Raw genomic sequence first — 14,316 nt, 5'->3', positions numbered from 1 at the left:
GAGTTTAGAATTTTTACTCAAATTTATTTAAGTAATTTATAGTTAAAAAAAATCTTTATTTTGATATAATTAAAAGACTTCTTACATCACTTTATTATAGCTAAATTTATTATTAGACCATTAAAAATAAAACAACTCAAACTAATGTTCATGTTCATAACATAAAAAAAATTACTTAATTTTTTTAAAAACAATTGCAATATATTAAAAAATAGTTACTCCTGAGGGGTTGAGGGGTGGAGTGGCACCCTCCCGCCCCCATGTTCCTCAGCCACCGCTCATAATTGAATTTCTTTTCATTGAATTAAGTGATTCTTATTGTAGAGTTTTCCAACAATTTTGATAATACACTAACTAACTACTCTTTCCGTTCCTATTTAATTATCATTTTTTTTAAAAGTTGATGTTTTTTTTAATTGTCACTTTCAAAGTTTAAAGTAGTACATAATGATTATTGTTTTGTCAAAATTATCCATAATATTTATTATGTAGAGAAAAAATTGAAATAATAATTAATTAAGGATATTATAGGTAAAATGCAAATTATTATTTAAAAAGTAACAATAATTATTATTTTTTTATACGTGTAAAAAGTAAATTATAAAGGAATGGAGGAATAATAACTAGCCACTTTTTAATTAAACAAACTAACTATTAACTACTCTCTTTGTTCTTTTCTGCTTTTGTGTAAAATTTTGTTTCTTTTTAATGTCATTTTTAAAGTTTTAGGTAGTATGAGTTAGGGATGGCAAGCAGACCCGCACCCGAGTCCAAGTTAACGGGTGAAAATCCGAGTTGACTGGGTTTGGGTAATGGGTGTGGGCGTGGGTGTTAATTTGCCACCCGAATAACATTTGGATTTGGGTTCGGGTTCGGGTGCGGATTTGGATAGTGTGAAACCCGCACCGACCCATTGTCATCCCTAGTATGAGTTATCGTTTTGTCAAAATTACTCATAATTATTTATTAAAGAGAGAAAAAATCAAATAAAATTTCATGGATTGAGGTATTTATAGAAAGCTTCTTGGATATGGGTTTGAGAGTCCGAGGACGTTTTCCCTAACTCCATCCCTAGAGAATGTGGCAAAGATGGAACTTATTCTCCATTGAATCGTGGGAGAGACGGTTTCCTCATTGACTTACCTTTCAAGTCAATTATTATCTTAACATGTCACCTAATATATGTTAAGCGAGTGGGATATGAAACCAATTCGAAAATCCAAGCCCGATTAGGAGGTCTACCGCCCAAATCTGGGCGGCTTCATGCCCTAATTAAGGCGACATCAGGCTCAACTCTAGGTGTCCTCATGCTCCGGACGCTCGTCCAATGCTGACATAATTGGCTTGTGTAATAAATTATCCTAGTGAAAAAGCTAAATCAACGAAAAATCAAAATTCTTACGTTAAAGCTTAAATTAGGGGAAAAATTAAATTTTAGCTAAAATGTTAAATAAAATATTTAAATAATGGTAAAACTAGATTCTAACTAAAAATAAATAAATTAAACTTGGTAATAATTTTTTTAGTTAGAAAATAAACAAGTAAAATCTCCTAAATTGCTTGACAGAATTTTGAAATTTCGTGCCTCTGTCTTGATATTACCGTTATGTCCATTTGAACTATATAACATAGGTATGTAGTCTTGGCGTGCTACTATTAAATGTCTTTTGTAACTTTTTTCTTCTTTTGTTTTTTACATGCTAGTCCTTTAATTGTTTTATCATGGTAACTTTCACAATAAAATACTATAAAACTTGTTAGTTGGGATGATTATGAATTGATTTGGTCTTTTCTAACTAGCTTCAAAATCTTTATTAAAAACCTAAAAATAGAAGAAAAAAAAACTAAAATTTAAATGAATTAACGACTAAAAACATGATGTAACAGACTATCATAAGCTATCGTGAATTTGTTCGTGATCTAAAGTTGTTGTTGTCATGTCATTGTTGATTACAAGAATCAGTGTGATGTTTATATCACAGATGAATGAAATTCCACATAAGTGAAATTTGAGGTTAATTAAGGATGTGTAAATTTAAGCAAATTTATTTAGTGATACAATAACTGTTTTTTTTTTTTTATCAATTCATCCTTTGTAACAATTTAAAAAATGTGACATTTTGTGTAAGAAGTTCTAAACTTCTTAGTACACAAAACATACTTGCGTCAAAATCGATAGGAGACTCATTTGGTTATAATAAGAGGTCACAAAGAATTTGATTATGCATCGTAATTGCATTTCATCCTTCGGAACCATTAAAAATGTGTGACATTTTGTGTAAGAAGAAAACTTGAATACTTGCGTTAGATTCGACAACAGACTCATTTGGTTATGCATCACAGTTGTATTCATTCATGGGTGAACGAATAGTAAAAAAACAATAAGTGGTTACAAGGAATTTAGTTATGCATCATAATTGCATTCATGTGTACGAATAGTGGGAAAAAAAATTATAAAATGTCACAAAAAATATAAAATATAAAAGATTGGATTTTAAAATAAATAATAAAAAAAATACGCTAACACGTTTTCATTTAAAACAAATATATAAATATTATTTCAAACAATACTGTAATAATAGTTTTAGCCAACTAATTTAAGTAGTCATCTTTTAATTCTACTCTGTATAATAATTAAAAATAATTTATAATAAAATATATTCTACCATTACATGGTCAAAGGTTAAATATAGAGTGTATAATATATAAATATCTTACCGAACATGTTATTACTTACTCATTTCAATTAATTAATCAAATAATAACACTATTTTATCACAACAAAAAGATTTAACGTGAATATGTTATAATTTGTACACAAACTATTGTGGTGAGTTCTAGTATTTATTTAATTTTAAAATTTTTCATATATATTTTTTGTTAACCTGTCTCATTATTATTAAATGACTTTGAGTAGAATTGTGGGGTATGTTGGAAGGTCTTAAGATGATTAAAAGACTTGGTTTTTTTAAGGGGTTGGTGGAAGCGGATTCGAAGAAAGCTGTTACTATTTGAATGAAATTCTGTCATGAGCATGTGGTTAGATGTAGCTTGACGCGGCAAATTTATAAGGGGATGTTTCTGTTGGAGAAGGTGGAGGTTAGACATGTTTTTAGAGAGGTGAATGGGTGTGCTCATCTTTTAGCCTTGCATGGAAAAAGCTTGGAGGTGGTTTTGAAATATTCCATGAGTTGTCTCATTGGCTTGCTGATAGTTATGAGAAAGATTTAAAGGATTTCTTGTACCTAGGGTTGTTTGTGTTTAGTTTGTTTTTCTCTTGGGCTTAGGCCTTCCATGTAATAAAAAAAATCGTAGTCCGTCCAGCAAGTCCATATAACCGCCTAAAAATAGAGGGTTAGATTGGAATGCCTATTTGTTTAACCGTCTCACCTTAAATCTGCCATTTTTTTATTAATTATAGTAATTCTAACTCTTGATAGTTTTAATTTTTACATTTATTTATGAAGACATGCAATATTTTTTAAATAAAATTTATTAAAAAGATAAAAATAAGCGAACAATATAATTGAAAGGTAAATTTTTTATCAATCTATAAAAGAAAATTAAAAAATAGACACCCAAGCCTGCCGTCCGCATATCCAACATTTTTGTGGGACAGGTTAGATTTTGATGTCTATTTCACTTAGCAAACTTGTCAACCTCACCTTATTTTTTGCGGCATAAAACAGGACTGGGCGGGTGATCCGTTTTGCCACCCCTAATTACAACTAATTAAATAAAGATGAGAATTTTATGAAAAATATGTTCCATTAAGTTCTTTAATTTATATATGGAATGATAATTAGTAAAACGCTCTTTAAAAATATAGAAAATAGAAGCAAAGTTGAACTTACAAAGAACAAAATCAAACATTTTAAAATAAAATCTTAGACCCAAATTAGTAAATTTGTTGATAAAATCTTAAACCCAAATTAAGAAAAAAACGTAAAAAAAAATCCCTTAAATTATATTTATCAAAATTTTAACTGTCACTTACTAATATACTCCTATATAAGACATGGTAACTTAAAAACTACTCATTTTAAAAAAGAAAAAACAGTATGCAACTTACATTTATAAATATTTATCTGAAAATACTTGTATAAATATTTATTCAAAATTAAATATTTTGAATTTGTTGCTTGACCTTACAATTGGATATCATATCTCTTATGAAGCATGGAGAACAAGCAGCGTTTTTCAAACTACACATTGTTAATTAATACATCAACACTTACTTAATTAGTAGATGAAATTCAGATGGGTGTCACATTTCAGAAAAGAGATTCGCATGATTTAATAATAGTGAGCAAAGTCTACGTTCAGCTCCTTAAATATGTTTCGTATGATTCTTAATTTAAAATAAATTTCTTATGATATAACAAACTTTAAAAAAATATAAATGTGAGGATATCACGAGTAGTTAAAAACACCATGAAAATACCATTATTAAAAAAACTGAGAAAATAGTATTAGAATTTGTTTTTTTATTGAAATCTTCGTAAGTTTTATTTTTTATTTTTATTTTTATTACTATTATTTTTTGAATGAAAAATAAAATAAATTAATAAATAGAAAAAATCATAAAATTTCAGAAAATTACAAAACACATTAGGTGTCTGAAAATAAGATAAAATAAGGGGATAGATATGAGCAAAATCCAAACTGCTACAAAATTAGGGGAGATAATTGAATCTATTAAGTCAAAATTCATTCAAAAAATTCATCTAATTTATCCCTCACATAAAAAATAATTGGTTTAAATTCATCCATTTATATATATGGATTGATCCAATCTATCAAACATATTTTGATTATCCAATGAATTATTTTTATCTATGGTTTGAATTTATTCAATTATTATTTATTTAAAAAATAAAAAATATTTTTTAAAAAAAAATCAAGCTTTTTTTCTTCGGAAATATGAAAAAATTGAATTTATTTGAAAATACGAAAAATTGAGTTTTTTCTGAAATTTAAAAAATTGGTTTTCTCGAAAAAACAAAAAATTGAGTTTTTAGGAAATATGAAATTAACAATTTTTTCGGAAAAAGAAATTTAGTTTTTCGGAAATACTAAAAAATCGATTTGTTTTGGAAAATAACGAGTTTCTTTGAAATCCAAAAAATCAAGCTTTTTTGGAAATAGTTAAAATCAACTTATTTTAAAAAATGAAAAATCGAGTTTTTTTTTTCTTTCAGAAATACGAAAAAAAATTAAGTTTTTTTCGGAAATACAAAAAATCGAGTTTCTTCGAAAATACGAAAAAATATCATTTTTTTTTGGAAATATGAAAAATCGATTTTCCAAAAAATAAAAAATAAAGTTATTTTTCTTCTGAAATATGAAATGTCGATTTTATTTTTGACAACGTAAAAAAATATTTTATACAAAATATTTTAGTTTAAAAATATTTGAATATATTCAAATTAATTTTTTGGATAGATGGATATTCATCAATTAAAATGATAATGGATAGATTGAATGAATTTTATCTTTAATATGAATTAAATTGGATATTTGTAAGAAAGTTTTAATGGATTGTTAATGGACTAATGAATTGTTTTGATACATCCATTAACAATCCAATCCATATACATCTAATCCATCTGTTTTGCCATCCATATATAAAACTACCTCACTAATCTCAGGCTATAGCTCAAACCAACCAGATCCACCATGAACAGATCATATCCCAATATATATATATATATATATATATATATATATATATATATATATATATATATATATATATATATATATATATATATATATATATATATATATATATATATAGGGGACGACTCAAGTGAGAACACTTGGTTATTATGAGAAATGAGAACAATGAATCACGACCATTAAATTTTGATTTTGTTGATTTTAATGGACTGGATTGGTTTCTCTTTCTATATTGATTTAAAATAAATACTAAGGATCATAGAAAGAGAAACCAATCCTGTCCATTAAAATCAACAAAATCAAAATTTAATGGTCGTGATTCATTGTTTTCATTTCTCATAATAACCAAGTGTTCTCACTTGAGTCGTCCCCTATATATATATATATATATATATATATATATATATATATATATATATATATATATATATATATATATATATATATATATATATATATATATATATATATGCCAACAAGCACACAATTAGTTAAATTTCTTGCAACGCAGTGGTATAATCCTAAGAAATAGCATATAAAATACAAGTCCAAGATACATCCAACGACTCCTTGCACCTGATGCCTGAAGAATATTGGATGGTTACGAGAGCTCCAATATATAAATGGAAAACGCGCCATTCTCTATGTACATAGTTTCAAATTCAAACTTCATTCACTCACTCACATCACTCACAGATTGACTATAGTGTTAGAGTGTTAACCTTGTAGGTCAGTCATTCCTTTCCCGCATCAGATGCTTGATTCTCTCGTTGCATCTCGCAACCTCTATTTTCCGTTCAATTATGGTTCATAACGGATTAGTGGCGCCGTCTGTGGGAGTCAACTTCTGATTCGTGCATTTTCTACGATTAAATACTCCTATTTCGATCCATTGATTCAAAGCTCTCTCGACCTAGAAGATCATAGTTCCTAGATCTAACCATAGATATGTTGTTCTTGATCTACTCTAGTTACAAATCAACTCCAATTTTCATGATTTCTAAATCTTTGATCTACACCGCTTCACCCGAAGTGTCGCAGCGGCTGCTTTTGCTCAAGCCACAAGGAATTCACCGCATCCTCCTGAAGGCGATGTGGATTAGGTTGTTGTGAACACTCAAATACATTCAGATCTCCTCCAACATCTTCATGTCGTAGGATTTTCTCCGTAATTCCAACAATGTAGGCCTTCACTTAGATCTCCAACACCACCGTTAACCTTAAGATCATAAGCATTACTTGGTTTCCAGATTTTATAGGCTAGTCTCATAATACAAAGCACAAATGAATTGTACAAACAATATGTATAACATAGTTTGATGCTTTATCTTTAGTAATTTATCATATTGAGTTTTCTCATTAATCCACTCACTCACAAAGTCAAAATAGTTTTTCAAGCAAAAAAAAAATTTTTTTTTGACTTAAGTCAGCCTTAAATGAGTCGAGACAAAGTGATTCATGAATCAATTCAAAGTAAGTTATGAATCTATTCAAATGATATTTTTTTCAATATGGTTAAATATATTTTTGGTTCTTATAAATATCTCAAATTTTATTTTTAGTCTTTATTAAAAAATGACATATTTTGATCCCAATAAAATTTTTATGCAAGAAGTTTTAGTCCCTGTTATTTTCTAAAATTTTAAAAATTATTTTATTATCTTTTAACTTTTAAATTTTTGGTATATATGTTTAGAATACTGCAAAATGTTTATTTATCAAATTTTAGAATTTTTTAAAATGAGAATAATTAAATATAATTTTTTTAAAATTTAAAAAATAATGATAAAAGTAATGAAAATCTTGACTTAGAAATTCAATTTTGAGTTTCAATTTTTTCAAGGAACTTTTTATAACGTTGTAAACATGTCAGCAAACTAATCATTCAAAAATACACATAGGTTTAATAGTAGGGACTAAAACTTCATGCATAATAGTTTTGTAGTGACCAAAACATGTCATTTTTTAATAGGGACCAAAAAATAAAATTAATTTTATAAGGATAAAAAACATATTTAACCATTTTTAATATTCATGTGATCTCAGTTTATGTGGTTTGATTCACACTTTGGGTTGAATCGATTTGTAGATCTCAAATTTGGTTTGATTCACACTTTGGGTTGAATCGATTCGTAGATCTCAAATTCATAACGTGTTTTCATTTTATTTTTTTTATCCGATTCAATTCTTCAAATGAATTGATTTATAAGCTAAATTTTCATGGCATGTTTTCATATGTTTTTATGATCATGATCATTTAAGGCAAACTTCAAATATTGAAGCAGACTCAAAATCTTCTTTGAATATGGTCATTTAAGAATTTTTGCACCAAAATTATGCTATCTCTCAAACACATATATATATACAAGTTTTTTCATCTTAAAATCATAACACATATTAAAATATCTAGTGAGATGCTAGAAACACAACTTCATCTCTCTCAAATATTAAAATATCTAGTGAGATGGCTAGAAACACAACTTCATCTCTCTCAAATATTTATCTTCATCTTGTGCATGTGGAAACATCAACCTTTGTGTATGTGTTATAATTAATTGTGAGGAAACATTAGAGTTCTATTTGTTGTTAAAGTGTGTAGTTTTCAAGCATTGTGATTTGTTGGTGGAATTTAAGATTCGAGTTCCTTTAAAGTAAAAAAAGAAATTTATTCTCCGTTAGAAGATAAGATTCAAGGCTTGCATGAAGGAATGATTGAAGATCGTTGAGGTGTGAAGATTGTCAATCAAAGGTTGAAAATTACGATTAATTTAGCGATCAAAGTGGTAGCTAGTTAGCTGAGCTGCAAAGAAGATTTAATTAAGAAGCAAGGCAAAAATAATAGGGTTTAACTAGTTTTATTTTATTTGTTTTTGTTGATTTGTTCTAACCAAAAACCTAAAATCAAATCATATAGTAGAAGATCAAATTTTTGATGATTTACCATTGAAGACTAAGACTAGATTAGGTGCATGTGAGACGTAAATACCGAATTAGAATAAAACTCGATGCAGTCTTTTCTCTCCTTTTCTCTCATTAGGTTTCTTTTTTAGATCTATATATTGTAGGGTTTTCTTACTTTGATTAAAATTTTCTCTCATTAAGTTTCTTTTTTAGATCTATATGTTGTAGGGTTTTCTTGCTTTGACTAAAATTGCATGTTTTTAAGTTTTCTTGATTTCACAGAGATTAATATTGTAAACTAAGGTCTGATTAGATTGAATTTTTCAAAGAATATTGTTTTATACTGTCAAAATGTGATTATAAATTGCTTAATCATTAATTAATCCATAAATGATCAAATTGTTTATTTAATGTATTTAAGATTTATTAGTATATTGTTTCTCTTTAATTACATATCATTGGTGTGTATCATTACGACCAACTTTTTTTTAGAGTACGGATTTAATGGACCAACTTTTTTTTAATTAAGAATTTAATGAAAATACACCACTGTGTAAAACAGTTTTCACTGGTGAAATCATAACCGTTAATTTTTGTAAAAATTTGATTTTTTTTTAAAAATCACATAAAATATTTCTTTTTAAAGATTGTAATGCACTAATCGTGTAAAATATTTTACATTGACAATGCCCTACCTTTAACCTCTTAGATTAATTGCTTAAAACTAATTTTAAATATATTCTTCCGCAAGTGAACACATAGGTCCATTACAATAGTTTGAACATTTGAAAGACAGCGATGAAAGAACAAATCTAAATGTAAATCAGACACTAGAACAAAAAAAATGGTAATGCGCAGAATTAGTTCTAAGTTCACAACCGCAAAACCAAAAACAAATATTGATCAAAACATAACATAATGGATCTTTTCTACTTTGGTGTCTAGGTAAGAGCTGATTGCAGTCTAGGTAATGCCTGAATGAGCGTAACTATTATCAATCAGATTATCGCAGTCAATTATTTAATGACAAATTATAGGGAAATTATAATTTCAAATCTAGATGATTAACCCATATCTTTTGACTGAACTAACAATTCTTTTCAGGTAATTCATCCTAAATTGGAAATTTGTTCACAAGAATTAAAATATCCTCAACAGTAACTTTCCTAGAATCAATATCAAATGTGAAACAAAAAAAAAAAAATGGCCTCACGCACTGATTTAACACCATCATCTGAAATTTTAAGTCCTCCCTTACAACATACTATCACAAAATTCTAGAGAATAAAAGAATAATTGTGAAGGGAGTGGGAGGCTTGGTTGATACCTCAAAACTAGTTACAATTCTTTATCACTGTTGAGCTGTGCTTTTGCTGCTGCCTTATCAGCTTCATCCAAAACAAAAGTTTTCAATGATTCAACATCCCTTGTACCTGAATATTTCATCACCATATATATAAGATTCGATTAAGATCTATGTAAAACCAACCCTTCATATTAAAAGTATATCCAATATCCAACATAGGTGAGTGTCTGACACAAATGTGTCACGGTCACGGGACACGTACAACTACATTCAAAATTTTCACTTTTCAAATTACTATCATGGCAGCCTCGTGTGCATGTCAATACTTAATAGTTTATGTTCTATAAATTCTCCGTAGTTTTGGTTGGAAGGAGTAGCTAATATAAAAAATAAGTCATTAATTAGTCTCCAATAGAAAACTGTTTCTCAAACCAAAGTACCGAACACACCTTTTCCCTCCACAATAGGTGTGTTCGGTACTTTGGTTTGAGAAACAGTTTTCTATTTTCACTTTTTATTACATAAATACCACCTATTTCATTCTATTTTCTATTTTCTGTTTTCAAATAGTAGTATTTGAGTTAGAAAAAAAACCGTTGCAAAATCAGTAATCAAACAAGCTCTATCCTGATTCTAGGCGAGTTATACCAAAGGTATCGTGGGTGTAAACAGACATGAAACATCCACAAGTAAAAACAATCTAGTACTCCCTTTAACAGGATATTCCCTTCAGTAAACCCATAACAAATTTTTCTCTTAATAAAAAGTATCACTCTAAAATTTGGAAGTATAATAAAGAAAAGAGAGAAACTCTCCTATGATGGCATGGCACTTGGCTCAGAATGTTCTTCCGAGTTATTGACTAAACCATAACCAAGACCACTCCACTACCTTACAATTCATCAAAAGTATAACTCTATGATCTATCATAACCAATACCCTTTACCCAACGTATCGTCTTGAGAACTTTCAAAACTGATGCGTATCCCCACAAAGCAACATTATCCTTTGACATGCATTGTTAAACTTCTTTAGTTTTATTTTTCTAACTCAAGAAATAGTAGAAGAAAACTGTAAAATAAAGAGGAAATTGTTCTCACTCACCTCCCCTAAGGCTTCTTTAAATGATACAAACACTCTCTAGTTTTTAAGTAGACACTAACCTCCCTTAATTATTCTTTTTCAAATGAAAGAGACATCTTTCAAATTAACATTGTTTGTGCACCATTAAAAAGTTAAAACCAATGTTCTAAAAGCTAATCCTCCTCTTTCACTTGAGTGGCTACTTTGAAATTGCTCCCCCATTTTTGAAGCTACTCTCACTCCATGGATTAAATGAGTACTCCTCCATTAGGTCCAAATCCAAAAGTTAAATGAAAGATTCAGTATACAGAAAAGTTTTGAAGGACACTAACTGATGTTATAGACGAAACACATAGACGCCAAAAAGTGGATATGTTCTAAAATAATATAGCAAAGCTTCAAATTTTCACTCATGCTTGTCGTTCCCTTGTATTTCTGTAACTTTTGTTTATTTCAAATCCCTAATTTTGCAATCTAAGATTCAAATATGTGAGATGTTATTGTATTAGTTTGAGTCTCCGAGAGGTTTATCCATTAGCTGGTAACATCACATAAACAAAGTAAGAATGTTAAATGCATTTGACAAGTGGCACCAATATTACAGTCTAGTAGACGGGCTTGTAGTTCACAAATGAGCTTTAAGCCTATGAACTTCATGACAGTGTCACTTTTCTTTGTCTGTCTTACAAACAAAGAGTAACGGTAATCTAATGGGGTAAACATCAAGGGAGGTTTGTGTATTTCTAAAACTAGAGGGGGTGTAAGTGATACTTTAACATAACTCAGGCATGTAATTGTAATTTGGCCTAAAAACAAAACACTACATTATGAAAATTTTGTCCCACAACACACAAATGGTTATAATCTTTAACAGGACAATCGAGCAAAACCCAATAAAACCTATATATTTTACAGAACAATGAATTACCTTGATATTTGGCAACTTCTTCTCCATCATAGAAAACCTTAAACGTCGGATACGAGTGAATATCAGCTTTAGTACAAACAGATTTATCCGTCCCACAATCAACTTCTCCAATCTCTATTTCAGTTGCATTTTCCATCGCCTTCCCCACATCATCCCACAACGACCCCAAATTCTTGCTGCCAAACAATCAAAAATCATTCCTATCATTATTTCAATTTAATTCATATACATTATCAATCAATTATAATCACCGTAACATCATTAAAAAAAATCTTCAACGTTAATAACAAACCACTTCTAAAATTCTAGAGTCACATACTCAAAATTACCGTCCAATTCAATTGACACCGGAAACATGACTCTAACACAGACACGTCGACACTGAATCTTGGTAATAATTTGAAAAAAATGAATAAATTAAACATAATCACAAGTGTAGTGTATTAAAGATTTAATTACCAATGCTTGCACCAGGGAACGCAGAATTTCACAAACCACGCAGTATCTTTCTCCTTAATCTGAACATCAAATAAAAAATCTCAAAATAAATAAATAAAATAATAAAATCACAGTTAAATACAAACACTAAACAGAAAATAGAATCGATGAATATGAGAAATTGAAAAGTGAGAGATGAATACGGAACCTTATCGGAGAAGGTGTCGGAGGTTAGAGTGATGACTTCGGATTGAGTGGGAATTGAGAAAGAGAGAAGAAGGAGACATGTTGTTGTTAGGATTAGAAGAAGGGAGGAGGGAATTGCGGTTGCGGTTGCGGCGGCGGAGGGAGTGTGCGGGCGGCGAGTTTTCATGATCTACGGTTTGATTTGATTCTCTACGCCACCACAAGATTTTACTCTCTAGATCTTGCAGTCACGTGGTTTGCGCGTGATGGAGGATGTATATCGCTTCGTCTCGTGCCTTGTTTACTCCACTTAGTCCGAAGGCAAGTTTCAAAGCATGATTTTTTAAAATAAAATAAATGCTTAATTCTAAGTTTCAAAGCATGATTTTTTTATATTTTTTTATGAAAGGCTTCATTCTATTTTAGAAATAGAAAGAACTTTTCATTCTATTTTAGATTTCACATTATTCATACTTTTAGATTTTAAATAGCCCATTATATCAAAATTAGCTTACTCGTTTTGTTAAAGGCCGTTTGCTGTAGATATGAGATTTTGGTTTTTAATTTTAAATAAAAATTGAGAAAAGGGGTCTGCATTGACAGTGTAAAATTTTTTTACATTGTCTACCAATCACGACCATATATCATACCAAGTCATATTGTTATTTTTAAATTACTGAGATGACATGGCAGAATGATATATTCTCATTGGATGATAGTGTAAAACTTTTTTACACTGTCAGTGTGTTTACCCAGAAAAATGGTAAACAAGCGCTAGTTTCATTTTTAAAGGTTACTTTTGCGGAATCAACTAGAATACTCCAGGACTAATTGCTTTATTTTGTTATATTATGTGTATCTGGTTTGTATTGAATGCAACAGTGACTTTAAAGTAAAAGTAAAACACTGAAATTGAAGGCTTTAAAGTAAATCAAAGCAATAAAAAAAAGGCAGTCAATGTGCACTAAAAGACGAAATATAACGTAAAATGATTGCATTAATTAAACTGGTACGCATACGTACATTCCAAGGTTGCACTCGTTACTCATTATTGCACAGAGATTTGAGTTTACTTGTGTTTTTTAGAAAATACGGACCCCTAACTATTCCTATGGAACTTGCTTAAATAGTAAAAATAAAATAACTACTACTAACGGTCGACTGGCTATTAGTCAACACGTGTCTTCGACATGCAAGATCTTCAATAGTGAGACCTCCACGCGTCCTGTAAGAACTGCAAGAAAACTGCTTGAAACTGCCTCTTAACTTCTAATACCTCTCTACTTTTGCTTCAGTTTCTGCAGCAAAATTCTTAAGTCTTCGCATTCTTCTGATCGAACGCTGAAGCCTCTGATCATCTTCCTAGTCGAACAGCTTCGACTACTAAGCATTGCTTAGTCGAACCACTTCGACCTAAATGGCAATGTAATTATTTAATTGAGGCCCAATTACCAATTTAGGGCCTTTCCACCAAATTGAGGCCCAATTACCAATTTTGAGCCCCAGTTGCCCATTTATTGGTAAGTCGAAATCCTAGGGTAACAAATTGCCCCCCAAGCGACTTCTTTCGACTGACTTTAGGAAAGAGAAAAGATGGCGTTTCAGTTCTTTCTTGGGTTTCGACTTTTGTTAATTCCCATTACGCCATGATTACATTTCATTTTCCCAAGCACTAATTATTACCTAAACACTAGGTTAGTGGGCTATAACTGCTCCCAGCTTGCTTGTGTCAGTTTTCAAAGCGTTTCTTTGACATGACCTTTGGTTTTACAACTTCTTTTTGCACGATTTC

At 29.6% G+C, this 14,316-nt stretch overlaps 1 protein-coding gene across 1 annotated transcript; it reads right to left on the bottom strand.

The window, feature by feature from the left end:
- Positions 1–9,659: 9,659 nt before the first annotated feature.
- On the bottom strand, positions 9,660–12,862 carry LOC131653814 (protein disulfide-isomerase 5-1-like). Its single transcript, XM_058924106.1, has 4 exons — positions 12,547–12,862; positions 12,360–12,418; positions 11,901–12,076; positions 9,660–10,016 (listed from the first exon to the last, which is right to left on the bottom strand). Exons 1-4 carry the CDS (start codon positions 12,709–12,711, stop codon positions 9,922–9,924), a joined length of 495 nt encoding a protein of 164 aa, XP_058780089.1. The 5' UTR covers positions 12,712–12,862; the 3' UTR covers positions 9,660–9,921.
- Between the last annotated feature and the right edge of the window lie 1,454 nt (positions 12,863–14,316).

The sequence above is a fragment of the Vicia villosa genome, linkage group LG2, assembly GCF_029867415.1.
Source record: "Vicia villosa cultivar HV-30 ecotype Madison, WI linkage group LG2, Vvil1.0, whole genome shotgun sequence".
Lineage (NCBI taxonomy): Eukaryota > Viridiplantae > Streptophyta > Magnoliopsida > Fabales > Fabaceae > Vicia > Vicia villosa.
The sequence above is the reverse complement of the archived record's forward strand: the minus strand, read 5'-3'. Positions and strand labels throughout refer to the sequence as shown.